Genomic DNA, 22,230 nt, shown 5'->3' with positions numbered 1-22,230 from the left:
TCAACTATAAACTGTATTGATACAATTACAACTTATTAAATACTTAGAAAATGCAATGTGTCAACTTTCTGCTCGTCTTGTTAGCAGTAAATCCACAACCTTTCAGGAAACATATTTTCACTTTGCTGGGAAAACTGCATGTTTCACTGCAATGACTGATTGTCTCTGGCCAGCAGCAGGGAAAACATTGCCAATTATCAAATTTTGAAAAACTGAATCGTGCAAATTTGAAAGAGAAACGACAGGTGATGCAGGCAATCCAGTGTGCATTCCTTTATTTCATTAGTAATGCAGCCTCCATCTTTCTAAAGTTGCCTTTTTTGAGTGGAGCTGGAAGACCAACTTCTCCTTGGCTTCCTCCACTGCCAGGAGCTCCATCGGATGGAAACAAGCCGCTGCTACCATCAAGATTGCCCATTTCCCCAACAGCAATGTTCTAGCGCGAATGCTCAAACAAATCACCACCATAAACAGATCAACTGCTCCTGTACAGGAATCGACAGGAATAGATGACCAGTAGCAGCAAATAGAGGGCCAGAAGAAAAGAAAACAATCACCCAAAATGTTAGACTACATTGTATAAAATGAAAAACATGACCACTGTGGCAGTATATTAACATTTTATTAAAGACAGTACAAAGAGTAAGTGTTTAAATGTACGGCATCAGGCACCGACAAATGCTCGCGTTCATTCTTTACCACATGCTGTGAATTTTCTACAAGTCATTTTCTGTATCAAGCAGGATCGGTCTTACCTGTCTAACCCCGAAAATAATTGTGCACAGCTCAACGCAAAGGAGGAATTGGTCATTTAATCAGATGATTTGTCAGCTTAGACTGAACTGTAGTAAACATCTCAACAATAAAAATCTACAGAACACAGGGAACTTTTGCTGGAAAGAGATTGCACTTCCAAAGCTACCCAAGTTCTTGAAGTTTAAAAGCCACTCATAATAAGCCCCTACTTTTCTAAAAAAATTATAATGGTCCACTTCTTCTAAGATGACAGAGCTGATGAATGCAGAGTGCCATCCTGTGGTGAAAACGCTTTACTTCTTGGGTCACGTTTCCATTCAGCAAGTTGAGAGCAGAGCCTAGTTTAGATGCAACAGATCAGGCATGAGAATAATATTAGAGATAAGGTTTCAGTGCTGTAAAAACAACAGGATATGGGGAAAACCTGCATTAAATTTGGCTGTACAGAGAACATATCTGCAAAATTCATTAAATCACATTGAAATGTGAGCCTATTTTTAAATAAATGGTCACTGGCAGTCAAACTTACTCGACTTAACAGTAAGTCTATCCAACATCCTTCACCTTTTCCAACCATATGGAACTCTATTCTCGGGTCTCAGGAAAGGCTATTGCCTGATTCCAGTCATGTGACACCACTGACCTTTGGGACTACCAGTAAGTAAAGCTGGATTTAAGTTTTCAACCAAAAAATATGCAGCGCATATTAGAAATAACTGGCTTGAATCATGAGTTGCAAGGCCGTTAATATAATGGTTCAGTTGATAGGCAAGCCTGCACTGATAATTTAAGAAGTTAATCATCTTGATCGTGTCACAGCTCTGCAATGCTTCAATGTTTTTCGTTAGAAAAATGGTACCGGAGAATCGTAACCAAGAGGGTCTGGGCATTAGATTATTCAGACATATCAAAATGGCATCAGGAGCCATATGGTTGTCAAATGAGGCTACACCGTTGGACTTACTACCCGGTCATATTCACAAACCCAGTGGCAAAAGTACCAGAGGGGAGAGGAGGAGAAATATTTTTACGCAGCGAGTTATGATCTGGAAAGCACTGCCTGAAAGGGTTGAGGAAGCAGATTCAATGGTAACTTTTAAAAGAGAATTGGATAAATACCTGAAAAGTAAAAATTTGCAAGGCTATGGGGAAAGAGCAGGGGAGTACTATTAATTGGAGAGCTCTTTCAAAGAGCCGGCACAGGCACGTTGGGCCGGATGGCCTCCTCCTGTAATTCTAATGGGTGTCGCACTACACACTGCAGGCCAGAATGGTCCCAGTTTGTGCCGAGTTCACTGATCACAGCCGAGGAAGCAGCTGGGAGAATGAAATTGGTCTCCACCTCCTTGGGGTGGGTTGTGCTCCCTCCATGGGGCTGCTGACAGTCATTTAAAAGAAAAGTAATCAAAACTCGGTGTCCTTTCTCTCTTCTGTGAACATTGGGATGTTGCGCTATGCTACAGTTGCTATCTATATGAATGGAGGTTGTCATTACTTCACCTGCCCCGCGTCTGAGGAAAAAATAAGGCAACTGACTAATCAACCATCAACCTTTAGTGATTTTGGAATTAAACATACTTAAAACATTAAAAAAGGAACCAACGGGTGAGATGGTATTAACTTCCACAAGAGAAAACCATCAAAACTGTGGCAAGATACTATTAACACTTATATCTGAAAAACAAGCATAGAACAATATATATTACACAAAATTAGGGCTTATGGGATTGGGGGTAATATAATAGTAGGAATAAATGGGTCATTGTCAGGTTGGCAGGGTACTGCAAGGATCAGTGCTGGGGCCTCAGCTATTTACAATCTATTAATGACTTAGATGAGGGGATCAAGTGCAATGTATCCAAGTTTGCTGATGATACAAAGTTAGGTGGGAAAGGAAGCTGTGAGGACGACAAAGAGGCTGCAATGGGATATAGACAGGTTAAGTGAGTGGGCAAGAACATGGCAGATGGAATATAATGTGGAGAAGTGTAAAGTTATCCACTTTGGTAAGAAAAATAGACAAGTAGAATATTTTTTACATGCTGAGCAACTGGGAAATGTTAACATGCAGGTACAGCAAGCAATTAGGAAAGCAAATGATATGTTAGCCTTTATTACAAAAGGATTGGAGTAAAAGAGAGTTAAAGTCTTACTACAATTATATAGGGCCTTGATGAGGCCACACCTGGAGTACTATGTACAGTTTTGGTCTCCTTACCTAAGGAAGGATATGCTTGCCTTAGATTGAGTGCAATGAAGGTTCACCAGACTGATTCCTGGGATGAGGGGATTGTCCGATAAGGAGAGATTGAGTCGACTAGGCCTATATTCTCTAGTTTATAAGAATGAGAGGTGATCTCATCGAAACATAAAATTCTTACAGGGCTTGACAGGGTAGATACAGGGAGGATGTTTCCCCTGGCTGGGGAGTCTAGAACCAGGGGTCAGTCTCAGAATAAGGGGTCGGCCAATTAGGACTGAGATGAGGAGAAATTTCTTCACTCAGAGGTTGTGAATCTTTGGAATTCTCTACCCCAGAGGACTTTGGATGCTTAGTTGTTGAGTATATTCAAGACAGAGGTCGACAGATTTTTGGATACTAAGACTCGAGGGATATGGGGATTGGACGGGCAGGTGTTGTGGTCACAGATCAGCTGTGATTGTATTGAATGGCGGAGCAGGCTCGAAGGGCCGAATGCTCCTATTTCTTATGTTCAGAAAGCACAGATTTAAGGTGATTGGTTAGGATTTGGAATGCACTGCTTGATGGGGTGGTGGAAACAGATTCAATAGTAGCCTTCAAAAGGCAACTGAATAAATACTTGGAAGATGAAAAAATTGCAGGGATTTGGGGAAAGAGCAGGGGAGTGGGACTAACTGGATTGCTCTTCAAAAGAGCCAGCTCAGACTCGATGGGCCGAATGGCCTTATTCTGTGATTATGCCTGACTTTTCAGGCCTAGTGAGTGTAATCTAAGCTTAAAATGTCAAATCTAACCAGAGAAGGGAAGTGAGGAAAGAAAATCACTTTTAGAAATCTACAGGTGAATGAGAATTTCTAGCCAGGCAATAATTAGTCTGTACTTACACAGGTATCTACTGCAGGGGGAAACAATGCTCATGTATGTCACCTTGTTCACACTGTATGGTGCTGGAAAAGAGAAACAGTACGTTTTTGTCAATACAAACGCTCAAGATCCAGTTTGTCTGCAATTCAAAGAACCAACCATTTAAACTTAGTTTTAAATTTGTAACGTTATCCAAAAGTGATGTGCAGGCTCCCTGATGTAGGTGAATGTAGCTGAACCATAGAGAAAGGAAATCCCAGGTCTGATCCCCAATCTGTGCAGAGTTTGCAGATGTCAGTCAGAGTAATGATGGGGATGCCATCACTAACTGCAGCATTCTGGGCTAGAGAAAGGAAATAAATTAGCTGGAGTTCCCACTCTGGATAACTATCTGGTAACCCTTGTTGGAAACCGCAAGTGTGCGAACAGGACCAAGCTTGGCTTTGATATCTCGCCAGTCACCCAGCCTGCCAACATTACCTCTGCTCAGGAAGAATCGCAGTTGAGGTAGCAGCAGGGTCGTCAGCGCTGCTTAAATTTTACCCAGAATAAATCACCACCTTCTGCAGAGGGAACAAAAATGGGATAAAATTGGGAGGGGTGGGGGAGACATGAAGTTTGTTTATTGATCCCAAATGTAACATTGTCTTCTAAACATCCACAATTTATGTAATTACCAGTGATTGATACATTCACAAAAGATAACCAGAGACTGTAAAACTTACCCATTAAGCTCCAAAGAACTGTGTCCACTCTATGGCAACAGTAGGTAATGCAGAATCTGCTTAAACATGCCAGATACAACTCGTTTATTAAAAAAAAATCAACTGATCAATTGCTGCAGTGAGAGCTTTCTAAGTAGAACAGTGTTGTTTTATGTACTCAGTTACAACACCGGCTAGGGGGTTTAGCTACAACGTGAAAGTAAATGAAGTTTAATTTCCAACTATATGCAGCTCGTTCTGTGGAATTTTTCAACCTTGTTCTGCACACATTTTTCAGAGCAGCACAAAAAATACAACACAAAGATCCCTCAGATCTTCAGTTTTTGCTCTAAACTGTAGTGCACACTTACACAAGGAAAGGTTTCTTTTTAAACCGAGGATTCAACATTATATATGCCTTTGAATGCAAGCGTTTTGAGCTGTCCACTGTGAGTTGAGTGATTTTTCCTGTGGACAGGTAGCTGGTCTCTATTCAGTATGTGGATCTAGAGAGGGGATTCAAATACTAGATCAACTTTTAAAATTTCAAGTAGAATATTTGGTGAAAATGTTTTGATCAATCGAGACATTTTCATGCACACTGCATCTATTACGATCAAAACAAACATGCCTGCATGGTAAAAGTCAAGTTCCAAGTGTAGCAGGTCAATGACTTAGTCCATTTCAGTCCACTTTGGCAGATTTTATTTGTTAAAAGTTCTTCCGCTGAAGGCTACAAAACTGTACAAAGTATATATTCCCAACTCGAACAATTTTTGTTGAAGCTGTTTTGTTCCACATCAACTTCAAATTTGGTCCACAATCAAATTTTCACACCGTCTCTCAGTAATTTTAGGAGATCATTCTGCATTGAACAGAACTAATTCATTTGTTAATCTTGGCCATACGGTCAAACACAGCGACACCAAAACAGTGATGCTCCAAAGGTGGCCTGATTTTACTGGAAATGTGAGCATCAGAAAGCAAACAAAAATTTGACTCAGCATGCTGTTAATTCTCACTGGTTTTTGACCAGAAAATTGACCTGTTGTAAGCACCTGAGGGCACACAATACTTCTCGTTTCATACCAATGTAATCAGTTGCTGGATACTGACCCCCTGCCCCCCCCGCCTCGTGAAGTTACAGGATCTGAATGTATGTTGTATGGTAGGAAGTAGAAGAAATGGAATTTCCTTACTTTAACAAGTAGCTCCACAGGTTTACAAAAGGAATGTCAGCAAAATACAGACTAACTCTGTATATGGCATGCATGGTCTGCTGTGGATCCCAAGTGATGTAATTTTTCACTTGTGAAGTGCCAATGGTAAAAACAATGGGGCATTCATTGCAGTCTGACTGTAGCTTCCAAGTGCAGCAATTGCTATAACATTACACAAATAATCCTCACCTGAGTGGCCTTCTATATTCCACATTTGTGCATGTTAAACAAAACAAAAATACTAATTATAACCCACAAATACACCCCTGCAGTCAATGCCATTTACCCAGAAACACTACACCACTGATCATTTAGAATTAATTGTCCAGCTTGGTTTTTGGCAAACCAGGAAATTCAGCTCACAGGGATTTTCACCTTCATTGCTTTACTGCTGTGGCTACAGTATTTTATCTGTGGAAGTTTGGCTCAGTAAGGGTTACAGAATACTTAGAATTTAGCAAGTTAAAGGCAAGCAAATCATTGGCCACTTGGTCTATTACCTTCAACTGTTTCATGGAAGGTTTGTGATTCTTACACCTCTCATTTTCAACGTGGAATCATTAAAATTGCAAAACTTCAATGTGAAAGGCAGAAAGTTCTCTCTCACAATCACTTGCTTATAGCAATGTTCATTCTGGGAAGGACATGCCTGTTCAAGTCTGTGTATTCGATTTCAGAGAAATGGCGTGGAACTGATTATGCAACACAGCAATTGTACTTCATAAAAAAAACAAATCAAACCATAGCTACAAATTAGGGTTTGGTATGTTGTTGATCATTTATTTCGCACAATCTCTATATACACAAGTGCAAGGTTATGGATTAAGCTTAACAAATTACACAATAACATGCCTTATTTTACATTAAACTGGGATGGGAATGTTCACTCTTAATTGGGACTTGGCATTAAGAATTCAAACTAAGTCAAATTAAATTAAAGACAGAATCACACTGTGCACAATAGGTATAGTAGATATCCATTCAATGCAAGTTTTCTTTAAAAAAATTCAATTTTAAAACTAGTAGGGGATGATGATAAATATTCTGTAGTGTCTGGTCACGTGATCTAGTTTGAGAGCTGGCACCAACTTTGAAGTTCGCTACATGGTGATTTAGCCGTGTATGTGTTTTTTTTTTATAGTTTAAAAAGTCAAAACTAGTGGAAAAAAGATTGCAAGTACGAAAAATGAGCTCTCTCTTACACGTGGTTTAGAAAATTACCTGTCTTGCAGATAGTTTCTTTTTCCAGAAAAAACCTTAATCTTTTAAATAATTTTAATGTTGCAGATCATGCACAGGGTAAAACCACTCTTTAATGGTTATTGAGCAATAATGCATGATAGTTGTAATAAATACAATGCTATTGTCCATGCTCCCAACTTTTAGGGAAAGGGAAACTCAATATTGAGAGACATATAATCCTTCCCACTTCAAAGTGGACATTTGCTTTATATCGTTTGTTGGATATATATATTATGGAAAATTCAAAACAGCTCAAACCTGGCAAATCCCATGTACTTTTAAAATGTTAATTAGCGACAGATCTTGGTTTAAATTTAGTCTCTTTTTCCAGGTTATTAATATACTGTATTTTATTTTATGTAGGTTATACAAACCAGCTGAAAGCAGCCTACAGAACCAAGTTTCAAGTTGCTGAGGCAACTGTTAGATGGTAGAGATTAGCAAGTCCGTCCATTTTTTGTGGAAAATCAGTTGAGAATTGCTCAAGAATCATTTCAAAACATTGGAATTTATCCGCAAAGATTAGTAAAAACTGAACAAGAAACTTCAGTCAAAACATGCTAAATCTGGGCATAAAGATATACATAAAAATACTTTAACTTCAGAATATTTATCTGTAAATCTCCAGCAATTAGATCAAAATCTTCTCATACACTGAGAACAAACTGTACCATCTGCTGCTGCTTTCCACCGAGACCTGCACAGTGCATCAACCAAATATATGGTTAATATACTGAATGATAAACAAGAATGCCCAGGATATATTATGATAGAAAAGAATGATTTCAAGGCTCTAATCCCATGTCAGAACTCCAGGTTCATTCCTCAACACTTAGTAATACTTGCACAGACATTAATTGGACAGGATGATATCCAGCCCCCTGAATTATCTTAGTCTTTTATCACTCCCGTGATCCAGAACTATTTGTTTCAGTTTTTTTGACTTAAGGTTCTGGATTTCAGCATTCCTCGTCTTGGAGCACAAATACTTATCTAAAGGAACAGATGCACAAAATTCATCCATATTTCACATACAGAAATATAGGTCAAAAACATGCAGTTCCAATCTTGTTTAGAAACACCATTTAAAAAGGGTCCAAATCAAACAATTTTTCCCCTGTTATTCAGTGAAGTAAACTTCCTTAATTAAATAGTGTAGTGTTCCAAGAAATTACAGAAAATGATGGCCACATTATCTTTAAAATAGAAAATGCTGTTAATACTCAGCAGGTCAGGCAGCATCTGTGGAGAGAGAAACAGAGTTAACGTTTCAGCTCGATGACCTTTCATTAGTTCTGACCAAAAAGGTCATTGACCTGAAACGTTCACTCTGTTTCTCTCTCCACAGACGCTGCCTGACCTGCTGAGTGTTTCCAGCATTTTCGGTTTTTATTTCAGGTTCCCAGCATCCGCAGGATTTTGCTTTAATCTTTAAAAATTGGTGTAACTTTTTTCCCCCCCAATTTGAAATGTTCACTACGTTAACCAGACACTAATTCCCAGGTCTATTTCCAGATGAGATGCCAAAACATACTATGTAGGTTGGGAAAAACTTGGCACAGAAATTGTCTTACCATAAAACTCCAACAGCAGCTTCCTGTCCAGCCCCCACCTAGGATGTTGGTGTCATGACAACAGGTCAGGGCCAGTCTCAACCACGCTTCCCTGATAGTCAGGTGACAAAAGGATATTTGTTAAAACATGAGAGGCGAGAACAGATACACAATTTGTGGCTATTTACCAGAGTATTTAGTAACAGCAATACAAAGAAATTTCTCATCATCTACAGCCCATTGTTTACCTTGCAAACACAACTCTCCAACTTAAATATTTTTCTGGGGTTTTTTTTTAAGCTAAAAGGAAAAATAAGTGGTTAGAACTAATCAGTAGCCAATGACAAAGTGCTAGTGTCACATTGGACAGGTCACAGCACAACTGTGCCACCTGCTGCATTTGTTCATAAATATTAGTTGAGGTAGATAGTTCGGCACCAGGTATATTTTGTCTCATCTTTTTTGGATAATTTTCAATAATTTTTTTTTAAAGTTCAGGAAGAAAACTGCCAGTCGTGCCATTTTGTTCCAATCGATGAATGTTGTACAGAAATTATACTGTAGTAGCCAACCTTGTAATAGGGATGTCACAAACATAGCTGTATCACAGAATCTTGGTTTATAGCACAATTTACCACAAAATGAATATTAATTCTGCATACCAGGTTATACAATGAGGAATTGTTTTCAATAATCAGCATTCAGTGCTTACCCCAGATATGTAAATTTTTAAACGGATGACAGTGAAATAACCAATCTATTGTGACCATCACAAAAGGCTTTTGTTTGCGCTACCATATCTGTATGAATGCAACCTGGGCGTTACAGCAAAAATGTACCTGGCAAGAGATTTTTATTTGCATTAGCAAGTTATCAAAAAAAATGCCATCCCTATTTGGCCATTTTAATATTGCCAGTATATTTTCAGTAATACAGTATTTGAGACTGGCAGATTCAGAAACGTCATTAACTAGGACAAAAAGACTTTCAAACGTATGCAGTTCAGAGATTTAAATTCTCTTTGCATGCTGTTATTCTCAAAAGTACATACTTCAGTTGATCAAAATCAAATCGCATTTGGTAAACTTAGCACAGGTGCATGAAATCTGAAAAGAGTCAGAGGATTGAAGGTATCAGATTTTAGCCGTTGACAGGTTTGATTCAACCAATGTTATTTTTGCACCAACAGTTGACAGCTCTAACGAAACCAATGGGAGGTTTCTTCCAATTACATGTAGTCAATTCAAGGATAGCCTTCATTCCCATTACCAACAAGCTGGGTAAAGATGTAAAACTGCTGCAAGTGAGTGATCAAACAAGGTATCTAAATGTTCTAAATCTGCAGTTGCAGCAACGGTTCTCACACCATAAATACCCATCCTTCCTTGCACACTAACATTGAGGAATTAGCCGTTGTTTTTACACTAAACTGAAAATAACTATAATTCATTTGATTCACTTTTGTTGGCAGCAAAGCAATTCCTACACCTTAACCAGGCTTCTCAATTAAAAACTGGGTTAAAGTGGCCCTGGCAGCTGCAATACTCGAGCCTTTTCCTAATACTGGACATTTGGAGTGAGTGCCACACCAACATTTCAGCACCCGAGAGCTGCTGGGACTGTCTGGGCCCAAGTGAGATGACCTCCAAGAAGTGCAGCCCTTCATTTTGCTTTGCGCCAGCTACAGTTTAACAGAAACCCGGTCAGCATTCCTCGATCACTGAACAGCTAACCAGCAGTAGGATGCTGAGGAGCAATACTTAACGTTAGAAGATACTTGCACAAAACACTGCCTTCCCATTCTTTGCAACAATGCGAGCAAACAGTTCCCGCTAACTTCACTTTGAAAATGTTACTCCTTATCCGACTGGAGCAATACAACAACCGCATTGGCCTCTCGACAGGAGACCACGGGTAGAATCCTAGTCTTCATTTGCATTTTGGCTTCACTAGGCTGCAAGTGCAACCAGCGAGAGGAAAACTTGCCACATGACTCAAACACACACTAGATCACCTGGAGCAACAAACAAATAGAACCAAGACACTCCCACAATCTCAGAACAAAGAGATCGAGTGGAAGTAACGCTCGATTTACAAATCACCAACGCACACAGTAGCCAGTCACAGAAGGACAGTGTATAGACAACCTCTTCAAAATAGTCACCAGTGCATTTTCTAGACCATCAATGCATGAAACTTTGCCATCTAAATAAAGATTTAAAATTATTTTCTAAGTTCACTTGAATCATATGTAGCATTCTGATTGCTCTGCCAAATGTAAGAATTCTAACAAAACTATCCTGTTCTGGATATTGATATCTCAGGCCAGCCAGTTTTCTAAGTATTCGGCTTATACCGGACGACACGGAAACATTATCAGAGTAAAAAATTATCCCAAAATACTCCTGTATGGCAAAGACATTAACTGAAAATAAATTACCAATTCCGTTTGTGGTTCACTTTTCATCTCATTCTTTTCCTTTGCATCCAACTTTTAAAAAAATCTTTCAAATTGCTTCTTTCGGGTTGGCTGGCTGTAACTAGTGGGTTACCGCAAGGACCAGTGCTTGGTTACCGCAAGGACCAGTGCTTGGTTACCGCAAGGACCAGTGCTTGGTTACCGCAAGGACCAGTGCTTGGTTACCGCAAGGACCAGTGCTTGGTTACCGCAAGGACCAGTGCTTGGTTACCGCAAGGACCAGTGCTTGGGTCTCAGCTATTCACAATCTACAATGATTTGGATGAGGGGACCAAATGTAATATATCCAAGTTTGCTGATGATACAAAGCTGGGTGGGAATGTAAGTTGTGAGGAGGATGCAAAGAGTCTTCATCAAGGGGATATAAACAGGCTAAGTGAGTGGGCAAGAACATAGCAAATGGAATATAATTTGGAGACAGGTGAAGTTATCTACTTTAGTAGGAAAAACAGAAAAGCAGTGTGATTTTTTAAATGGAGATTGGGAAATGTTGGTGTTCAGAGGGACCTGGGTGTCCTTGTACACGAATCACTGAAAGTTAACATGCAGGTACAGCAAGCAATTAGGAAAGCAAATGGTATGTTGGCCTTTATTACAAGAGGATTTGAGTATAAGAGTAAAGACGTTTTATTGCAATTATATAGGGCCCTGGTGAGACCACACCTGGAGTATTGTGGAGAGTTTTGATCTCCTTACCTCAGGAAGGATACACTTGCCATAGACTGGTTCCTGGGATGGGGGGATTGTCCATTGAGGAGAGATTGAGTAGACAGACTTGGCCTATATTCTCTAGAGTTTAGAAGAATGAGAGGTGATCTCATTGAAACATACAAAATTCTTACAGGGTAGATGCAGGGAGGATGTTTCCCCTGGCTGGGGAGTCTAGAACCAGGGGTCAGTCTCAGAATAAGGGGTCGGCCATTTAGGACTGAGATGAGGAGACATTTCTTCACTCAGAGGGTGATGAATCTTTGGAATTCTCTACCCCAGAAGGCTGTGGAGTATATTCAAGAGAGACCGATAGATCTTTGGATATTCATGGAATCAAGGGATTTGGGGATAGTGCAGGAATGTGGAGGTGAGGTAGAAGATCAGCCATGATCTTATTGAATGGCGGAGCAGGCTCAAGGGGCCGAATGGCCGACTCCTGCTCCTATTTAGGTTATGTTCTACTTAATCTTTATGCTTTATTTGACTTTTTCCAAAAAAAACTCCCACTTTTCCCCACTTCCTTATGCCTCCGATTGCTTTTTAAAAAAGTGTGGTAGCAACTTTTAGAAAACTAGGTGTTTCATTAGTGGAGAACTGGCTTTAAAGGTAAGTTTCTGACCAATATAAATCCCAAAACACAGACAGGTACGATTGTTTTGCAGATACAGCACCAACTATTGAGGCACATTACATGTCAAACATGGAAGAGGTTTCAGTAAACATGGCAAGGGTTAACCTTCCCCCCACCACCCCCCCCCCCCCCCCGAATCAAGAGCATAAAAGTTAAATTACATGAAGTATTAACTAGTTGCCACAGAAGATAAACTAGTTCTAAAATATTTGTCAACTTAGCTTGTTCCAGCATGAAATATTAGACAGTGCAAGACTGTTTAGCTTCATGAAAGTAGTTAAGCAGAAAGAACAAACTTGTTCTATGCTCAGACTAACAATTAAACAGTCCAAGCTTGGCTTATTTTAGTAACTGACCAGTTAAAATATTGGAAGCTATATAATTTTTTAAAAAATCTCAAATCATTAATTTGATTGCAAGCCAGCTTTCAAATATTTGTAATTGAAAAATTATGCATATCAATATGAAAGCCCAAATATTTTATTGGGGGATGGATGAATCATCAAAATGATTCATTCATTCTAATATATTTTCAGTTTCACTGATTTATGAATTCAGTAAAGCTCATCTTAATGATTCAGCAAGTTTGAAACAAATCAATTCCACTCTAGTATTTCTTGTACAGCTACACCGACAATCACTTGTTAACCTTATTTATAGCTACCTATATTTAGCATTCCAAACATCCATAGTCTGAAATGAATGCATGAAGCACAATGCAAAATTACAACTTAAATTATTCAGACCATAGGATTAAGTAAAGGACAGAGAGTATGCGAAGAGTTTCCCCCACTCCTGAAGATGGTGACTCGTGCTAGGATATTGCTCCACAGGTGCTCTGAGCCCTGCAATACTTTACTGAAGTAGTCATTCTTTATGAGTTAGCCTGGCATTGAGTGTAGCAGGCTATTCGGAGTATAGAGCACAGCACAGATCTTCACCTTACCCGACTGCTCGAGTTTTCCAGCAGCGGTTACTGGGTAGCAATTAGAAATGCGGATCAAACCTCCCCACCCCCGAGGAGACCATTTTCAATTTTAGATTCCCCATCATCACCCTGTAGAGCGGAGTTAATTTAGCACAGACCGCTGTGGCTCGGTACCATAACAAGCCTGCTGCAACCAGGAGACTACATTATAAAAAAGGTGAAAAACACAAGACTTGCAATCCAATTCTGAAGTGAAACAGCCTGGAAACACACAAAGCCTCTGTTTAGACATTTTTAGCGAAGATTACTTGCACCATTTGAGTTATGCGCAGCTCACTAAACATTGCACATTCAATAGAGGAAAAAAGTACAAATACAAAATTCTTCTGTTGCAGTGTAGGACTGTTTAATTTTACTAATGCCAAGATTTAAAAAAAATTATAATTACTCAAATGACAGAGCTTGGGTACTTCTTGCGATATTTGCTATCTTTAATGGAGAATTTACACATTTACTGGTCCAACAATGATAGGATTCAAACATCTCAATCAACTTTTATAGGGAGCTAATTGAGGGCCTGGTTAATATAGCAATTAGTCTCATGGTTTTAGCTCAGGAATGAATGTCAGTAATTTAAGCTTTTTGGTTTTTACTATATTCTTCCACTCATTTCTTTTAGTCATTTCCCCACTAACTCAAATTTTCAACGCTTTCCCTGCCCCCCGCACCATTCCTGGCTGAGGGATTTGTTAACGGCCCTCTACAAAACTCACTCTGGAACCAGGTGTAATTCAGGGTGACGAGCACTTTGACTGTCCCTGCCTTCTTGTGAGGAACCATTGTGTGCCTCTGAGGCATGATGGGGATAAACACACTTGGGTCTGTGTTTACAGATAGTCAATGGGAAGGGAAGAGTCTCATTTTGTGAAGGATCTAGAGGGAGAAGGAGGGTCCGAGCTGAGCAACAGCTCATTACTTCTCCATTTGTTTCAATATTTATCTTTTTATTCCTGTTTGTTGTGAAGGAGGTGGAGTTTACAGTTCTTAATACATGTCAGACGTTTAGGAAGAAAATTGCATTTCTTTTGTACTTTTATTTGTACAACAGAAAAAAAAATTAAAGATTGCTTAAAGAGTCATCAGCTGCCAAATTGTAAATACGAATCAACACCCCAACATCCAGGTTATAGCACACAGAAACAACATACTGTCTCTTTATTGCCCAAATGTTCATTTAACTTGAATTACGTAACATTGTAGGCAATCTAGTTTTGCTTTAGAAACACAAACGCCCTTCAATTAAGTCTTATGATTCCGCACAAGTTTGGAATAAAGTCGCTGTTCAAGGCACCTGTAGATGTCATGGGGTTCAGGTGATGCAACAAATGGCTTGACTTTTGCACTTGGTGGCACCATCTGAACCAATTATTATAGTTAACAGGAGACCAGACAGTAGATGTCTAACAGCAGAACTGAAACAACAGAAAACGCTGGGAAAAACTCAGCAGGCCAGGCAGCATCCGTGGAGAGAGAAACAGAGTTAACGTTTCAGGTCGAAGACCTTTCGTCAGAACTGGAAAAAAAAAAGCAGGAAATGGAACAGATTTTAAAGCAAGTTTAGGGGCTGGGAAAGGGGGAGGGGATGAAAGAACAAAAGGGAAGGTCTGTGATAGGGTGGAAGGCAGGAGAAGAGGCATTAAGAGATATTCAAGGCGAGAGGAGATGGTAATGGGACAGGTTAAGAAACAAAGGATGGCTCGAGATGGAGTGTGAATTGCACTGGCAGAACTGAAGCGGTTTGTTCTCCAAATATTTGCGTAAAGGTATTTTTTTCTTTCATTCAAATCTGAAGTGCAAATGTCAAAACATTTACCTACTTCACATTCACACCGTAAGTTATATTTATAGGGATTAGAAAATTAAAATCAATGCCACAGACAAACGAACTATCTTTAGCCGTTTACTTTTTCAGAAAGCACTGATCTTCAATCGCTTTCCTGGAGGGATTAAAAACTAACTAAATGGAAACTTTCAGAAAGGAGAAAGTGTCAACATATTTTCGTGAAGAAACATCCTGTGGCAAGTGCATCAGAGCAGGAGTTTCCTCAACTACTGGCTCAGTATTCTTGTTGCAAGTATCTACCACAGGCTCCTTTTTAGTGGCACATATTTTCAGCTTTACGTTCACCATGAGGCAACACTAAGAAAAATTAATCTGTGGCAATTCCCAAGGAACACCAATAACCTTTATTTATACTGTAGTAAGATTTTAAAAACAAGCTATCTCCTAAAACTATTTTAAAACAGGTATGAACATATTAAAAGTTCTCCTAGCCTTCAGGAGAAGTGTTTGTCAGTGTTTAAGAACATCGGAAAACCAGAAAAAGGTTACTGGATTTAGCGAGTTCATCCTTTGATAGATCAACCTCAACTACCCCCTAACTTACACACATTTATAATCTTCAACGCTCTTTTCCTGGTAACTTATTCCATGTCTGCTGTCCTCTGCATCAGGTTCTGTCCAACTTCCCATCTTAATTTTCAATTCCAAACTTCTGCCCCTTGGTATTCAAACCCTTCATTACAGTAAACAAATTCATTTTTCATCAATCTTAACAGAGGCTATTACAGGCATTGAGTGCCCTTAATAACCTCAATGAAGACAAGTTGACTTGGTCCCTCTGTACAGACTTGCCCAACATCTTGAAAATCAATTAAGTAGAAATATTACATTCATGGTCAACTGTGCCTCAAATATACATGAAAATATGAGAGAATGAGCATGTCACTTGGATAATCTAACTCAAAACATGAGCAAACCACATTCCTGGTTTATACTAACATTCAGTTTGAAAGTCACAAATTATGGACAATGTCAAATCTAACACTTGCAAAGCCAACAAGATTTTAGCATCAGAAATACATCAATTTACTTCTGGAAACTACAAGCACTTGGAGATCTTCAGGATAGGCCCATAGCAACCCCAAAGGGAGCTTTTCAGAAATAGTCCAATGTAATTTAAACCAAAAACCAATATTGAAAACAACATGTCAATAAAATTCCTGGATAAATATGAAGCTGGTGTTAAGTACAGTACTTCTTTCAACACTGAATGCAAACAACAATGCTGGAATGAGACTGGGTGATAATAGCATTATACCATGTCAGAGCTCCTGCGATTCAACAGCAAAGGGGACAAAAACCATAGCATTTAAAACCTATATTTAATAAACTTCAATCTAATTGATTCCTCACAAATCTTCCACTTTCTCTAAAACAGCCAGGGCATTGGGTTAGATTTAGAATATCAGTAGCTGTACTAATCCTTTTTCAAGCAGTGGCTCCCAAATAAAACTGACAACTGACAAAAATAGCAATTAGGCGACAAACTATACAATTTCTCTCAAAGTCAGAGTGGCGGGGCCAATTAAAAACATTTCCCCCATTGAAAATAAATTACCGTATATATTCACGTACATAGAATCATAGAAATTTACGACAGGAGGAGGCCATTCGACCCATCATGTCTGTGCCGGCCAAAAAAGAGCTATCTGCCTGATCCCACTTTACAGTCCTTCGTCTGTAGCCTTGTAGGTTACGGCACTTCACGTGCATATCCTCATTTAAATGCGATGAGGGTTTCTGCCTCTACCACCCTTTCAGGCAGTGAGTTCCAGACCCCCACCACCCACTGGGTGAAGATAGTTCTCCTCAACTCCCCTCTAATCCTTCTACCAATTACTTTAAATCTATGCCCCCTGGTTATTGACCTCCCTGCTCAGGGAAATAGCTCCTTCCTATCCACTCTATCTAGGCCCCTCATAATTTTATACACAAGTCTCCCCTCTGTCCCAAAGAAAACAAACCCAGCCTATCCAGTCTTTCCTCATAGCTAAAATTCTCCAGTCCTGGCAACGTCCTTGTAAATCTCCTCTCTACCCTCTCTCGTGCAATCACATCTTTCCTACATGGTGACCAATATAGAAGATGACCATCAAGGGCTGACATCACAAAGCCACACAAAATCTCAACATCAGTGGTACACAGAAAGACATGTTCTCGGTTCTCTTAACCCACTAACTCAAACTTCTAGCTTTATACAGGAATATATGCAATGTATTTTCCATTCATAACCAAAATTGTGGCATAATTAACAACTAAAATCAGAAACGGTAGTACAACTGCGAAAATTCATTTTGGCCTCAGTCTTAGAAGGGATAAAGTTGTGGTAACCATGTCAGTGCATTCGCTTCAATGTGATCATGGCACAACTCCCAGGAGAAATCTTGGAAAAAGAATTCTAGGAAATTTGTGTCACAATTTTAAGATGTCTTGCATCTCAGCATCCTTCATATCCCTTCCAGCATAAACTATTCCGCTTTCAAAGCAAACACGATTTGCTGGGGCTTGTTCAAATACTTGGCAAAATGAAGCTCTGAAATCAGGTGTTTGGATACAATGCCGACTCTCTTGGATAAGGTAAATCTCAATTTCACACTCCTTTAGAAGTCTAGCATTGCATTTGAAGGTAATTTTATGTTGTGGATTTGTACTTTGGAAGCTTGCGTGGAACAATCAAAACTGATTTGGTTTAAGAAGCAATTCCTATTATTCTCTTTAAAATAAAAGCGGATTTGCTCAAGACTGGCTATTTTTTTGGGATATTTGTTTAAATAATTAAGTCTCGAGACGAATTGGCATGCCAAGCTAAATTGCATAACGGAGTTGAAATAACCATCCTAGACACTGCATCAGTGATTTTTTCCCCTGCCAGCTTCCACCTCTCCCTCCTCTTCTGAAAGCATCAAAGTTTCCTGGGATACAGCCCTTTGGATGTTTTTACAGTCCCTCAGCAAAGTGGCCGCTCTCGAGCCTAGCTGGTGAGTTTTAGCAGGCACTTCAACTGTAAGGGACATAACAGCCAAATCTGATCCTATCCTCACCAGACTTGCGCTCGCAAACATTTCCAGTAAGTGATGCTGGATGACAGTCAAGAGCTAGAACCGTGACCGAGCTCCCTCACTCAGGGGTGCTGAGGCTAACTGTAGCACCTTCCTGGCTGCGTCAGCACAAACTGGACGGTGAAGCCTGTGGTTCAGCTACTCGCCCTTTACGAGTTAAGAAGCAGGCAAGGCAGCAATCATTTCAACTCCTTGCTAATTAAGCTCATCTAATATAGTTGGGTACAGTAACTCTAGGGGTATTCACCATTAGGTCATCAGCTCTTAATAGCAAAAAAATGCATTTTGAAAAATCTGTGGGGAAAATAGGTTGATCACAATGTTACTTTCGTTTTGAAGAAATGGCAGAGATGGCAAGACACCCGTCATGAGACCATCAATAGCCATCAAGTGACTAAGTAAATTACATCATAAATTCTGCAATTGTAAAGTGTAGGAAAAAAAGAGTTTGTCACTACATTCAAACTAATGAACAGTGTCTGAAACCTTAAAAAGTAACATGCTTTAAAAGTGTTAAACTATTAACCAGACTTATTCCAAACTGCACAACTAATGGAAAGACTTTCTATTCTACAAACTCCACACTTTCAACCCTCTTTCCTTAGTGAAAAACAAGGCTATAGAAAGTCAAACTATTAATTTGATCACTCACATCAGCAGTTTTTTGGGGGAAAGCTGTTGGTTTGAAGGTAATCACATTTCTAATCAAATTTTCAGGACACAATTGAATTTGAATCATGAATTTTTGGATAATATAGTTTTAAGTTTTATTGAAATTTGACATGAACAATAAATTGTAAATACAATCACATCAATGAACAAAACGCCACGGGTTGTACGATTAAGCCAAACCAAATTTTGTAGGGCAGATTCTTAAAGATGTGAAGCTAACATTTTTTTTTAAAAACACAATTTACCTACTCTACAAATGCAAAACAGTTAAATGTTACTTTCAGTACAAGAAAACTTAAAAATGGTTTTAAACTGCAAGCCCATCTTAAAACTACTAAGACAAAACACTAGCATTTACTGTATATACAGCATACTCCAATGGCAGTCTAATCCCAAAGCCACAAACCAGTGACACTGTCCAATACCAGTCAATTTTGCAAAACCATGATTGAAAATTGTGCCCAACATCTGAAAGCAAAGTCCAAAGTTTCCTTTCAAACTGCTAAAAAAGTAGCTTAAAAACAAAATAAAAAGCATCTTTCCCCCAAAGAATTGTTAAGGGAAAATGTAAGCCAGAAATGTCCAAGTGCATTTATGAAAAAAAAATCTGGTATATACAATAGTGATTCTTGATGTCAGCAAAATGCATGTGGCAGCCAATCTGTACTGAAGGATGTAGAGTTAAGCCAATCAGATTTGAAGGTTGCAGAGTTTAGCCAATCGGGTCTCAACAATCTCACAGAAACCCCCACTTGTTTACTTCCATTGCTGCCCATAAGTATCCTGATAAAACTCCTGGTTGTCATTATTGTAACCATAGTTACCAGAATAATCACCACCTTGCTGGAGAGGTTGCTGAGCGATGGGTTGGGAGCCCCAGTTCTGTTGGTTGTTGGTCTGACGTCGCTTGGAATCTGGCTGGTTGTACCCATCGGCTTTTCGCTTTCCTCCGACATTGCCACCACGGTTCCCCCTGCCACCACGGGCTCGTCCTCTTTGTGGTGGCTGTGGGCCTCCTCTGCCACCCCGAGTGCCTCTCGGAGGTCCCATTGGCGCGCCACGTTGAGGATATCCTGCCCTTCCTCGGGGTGGGGGTACACCACGACCTCTGGGAGGGGGAATTGCACCTCGACCGCCCCTTCCACCTCTTCCTCTCTGGACTGGGTATCCATCATCATAACCATAGTATGGATCTTCATATCCACCACGATAATCATGATAATCGTAACCATAGTAATCATCATAGTAATCTTCATAGCCATAATAATCTGGGGGATAGCCATAACTACCTCCTCTACTTCCACGGACTCTGCCTCTCATTGGAGGTGGCATACGGGGTGGGGGGTAGTAATAATAGTCTTCATACCTACAAAAGAAAGCAGTTTTGTTAGACAGATGTAAGAAATAAGAACCGTACATCAGTTGCACGGTTTCGCGATATGAAGTAACTTACACTTGGGTTCTTGTTGCCTGCCTTTGAGCCTGACGTTCCTTTTTTTTCTTATCTGGTGGTTTTGCAAGAACTATTTCAATGTCTTCTCCTTCAATTTCTCTTCCGTTCATTTGATCCATCGCCTGTGCAAAAAGAAAACTCATGATTACAAGATACACAATAGGAACACAATTCAGCCCATCCACCCAGACCCAACACATCTCCCTCCCTCAGTCACCAAGAGCCTCGGATTTTAAATGGGTTGAAGGCATCAACTAAAAATGGTTCGTATTTTAAACCCATCAGGATTTTAAATACCCGAAGATTTGAAAAAAGGTCCATACCAAGTGTTGATCGAGAAGGAAAGGAAGGGCTCAGGTTAATAATTTTATATACCAAATGCATGCTTTTACTTGAACAGACTTTCTTGGTGTAATTTTACAATAATGGAGCCAATGATTCCTAGAATATGAGCTAGAGGCCAAAACACAGACTGGGCATCAGTTATTTCAATTACTAATAATTACTATTGATGTTTATAATAAGTCAAACATAGAAGAAAACCAGACAAAATACAGCGTGCAGGAGGAAATTGGAACACGAAGCATGGGCAGAGAGAATGCGAGAAAAGATTAGCAAGTAGCAAAGAAGGTGAACCCAACATTTTTATTTTTTTTATAAACATGTAAAAAGCAAAATGATAGTTAAAAGAATGCCAGGACCAATTAGGGACAAAGAAGGAAAGCTTCTTGTGGAGGTAGTGGGCATGGCTGATACTGAATGAGTACTTTGCATCTCTCTTCACAAGAGGATAAAGTTAATGTCACACTAGAGGAGGGGGTAGGCATATTGTATAGGATAGGATGCGAAGTGCTAAACAGATTGGCATCACATCAACGGCTTGCATTTATATAGTGCCTTTTACGTAGTAAATCATCAAGGTGCTTCACAGGAGCATCATCAAACAAAATTTGACAGCGAGCCACATAAGGAGATAATAGGGCAGAAGTAGGTTTTAAAGAACATCTTAAAAAGGAGATAGAAAGGCGGAGAGGTTTAGGGAGGGAATTCTAGAGCTTAGGGCATCGGCAGCTGAAGGCAGAGCCGCCAATGGTTGAACGATTATAATCAGGGATGCTCAAGAGATCAGAATTGGAGGAGCGCAGAGATCTCGGAAGGCTGGAGGAGATTACAGAGACAGGGAGGGGCGAGAACATGGAGGGATTTTGAAAACAAGAATGAGAATTTTAAAATCGACGTGTTGCTGAACCAGGAGCCAGTGTAGGTCAGCAAGCACAGGGGTGATGGGTGAACGGGACTTGGTGCGAGTTAGGACACGGGCAGTGTTTTGGGTGACCTCAAGTTTATGTAGGGTAGAATATGGGAGGTCGGCCAGAAGTGAGTTGGAATAGTCAAGTCTAGAGGTAACAAAGGCATGGATGAGGGTTTCAGCAGCAGATGAGCTGAGGCGGGGCGGAGTCAGGTGATGTTACGGAGATGGAAATAGGCGGTCTTCGCGATGGCGCGGATGTGTGATCGGAAGCACATCGCGTGGTCAAATAGGAGACCAAGGTTGCGAACAGTCTCAGCCTGAAGCCAGGGAGAGGCAGAAGGAACCGAAGTTTTGTGAAGGAAAGAATGATAAAAGTTTGGTTAACATCTAGAGAAATACTTCTAAGTTGGAGGTGAAGTTATCATTTTCCTTCTTGCTATCAGTTCTAAATGTGCCCAGTTTTGAAAGGTCAGTGACTAAAAAGTGAAATGAACTTAAATAAGAGTTACCGATTTTTTTTATTGTCAGTTATACTGCAATCTGTTTAAATAATACGAATATTTTAATTTTCAAATAACATTAATTCACTCAAATTGTGGT

The 22,230-nt window shown here is 39.7% G+C and overlaps 1 protein-coding gene across 10 annotated transcripts in view; it reads right to left on the bottom strand.

Moving 5' to 3' along the window:
• Positions 1–605: 605 nt before the first annotated feature.
• LOC147103466 (heterogeneous nuclear ribonucleoprotein R) overlaps positions 606–22,230 on the bottom strand; it is a 36,553-nt gene continuing 14,928 nt past the window's right edge. For 2 of the 10 annotated variants that reach the window (XM_085963076.1, XM_085963078.1), the window contains 2 exons: positions 20,379–20,500; positions 18,996–20,291 (listed from right to left, as the gene is read on the bottom strand). In XM_085963076.1, coding sequence (XP_085819202.1) covers positions 19,682–20,291; positions 20,379–20,500 — 732 coding nt within the window. In that variant the 3' untranslated portion in view covers positions 18,996–19,681. Of the gene's footprint in view, positions 1,152–3,843; positions 3,907–4,303; positions 4,387–4,898; positions 5,034–8,563; positions 8,655–9,254; positions 9,382–18,995; positions 20,292–20,378; positions 20,501–22,230 lie in introns of those variants that run through there. The other 8 variants (XR_015072973.1, XR_015072974.1, XR_015072972.1 and 5 more) reach the window with 8 other exon arrangements.

Source organism: Somniosus microcephalus, chromosome 20 (assembly GCF_052327205.1).
Source record: "Somniosus microcephalus isolate GS21.2 chromosome 20, FLI_Smic_1.0, whole genome shotgun sequence".
NCBI lineage: Eukaryota > Metazoa > Chordata > Chondrichthyes > Squaliformes > Somniosidae > Somniosus > Somniosus microcephalus.
This window is presented reverse-complemented; position numbering and strand designations above follow the sequence as displayed.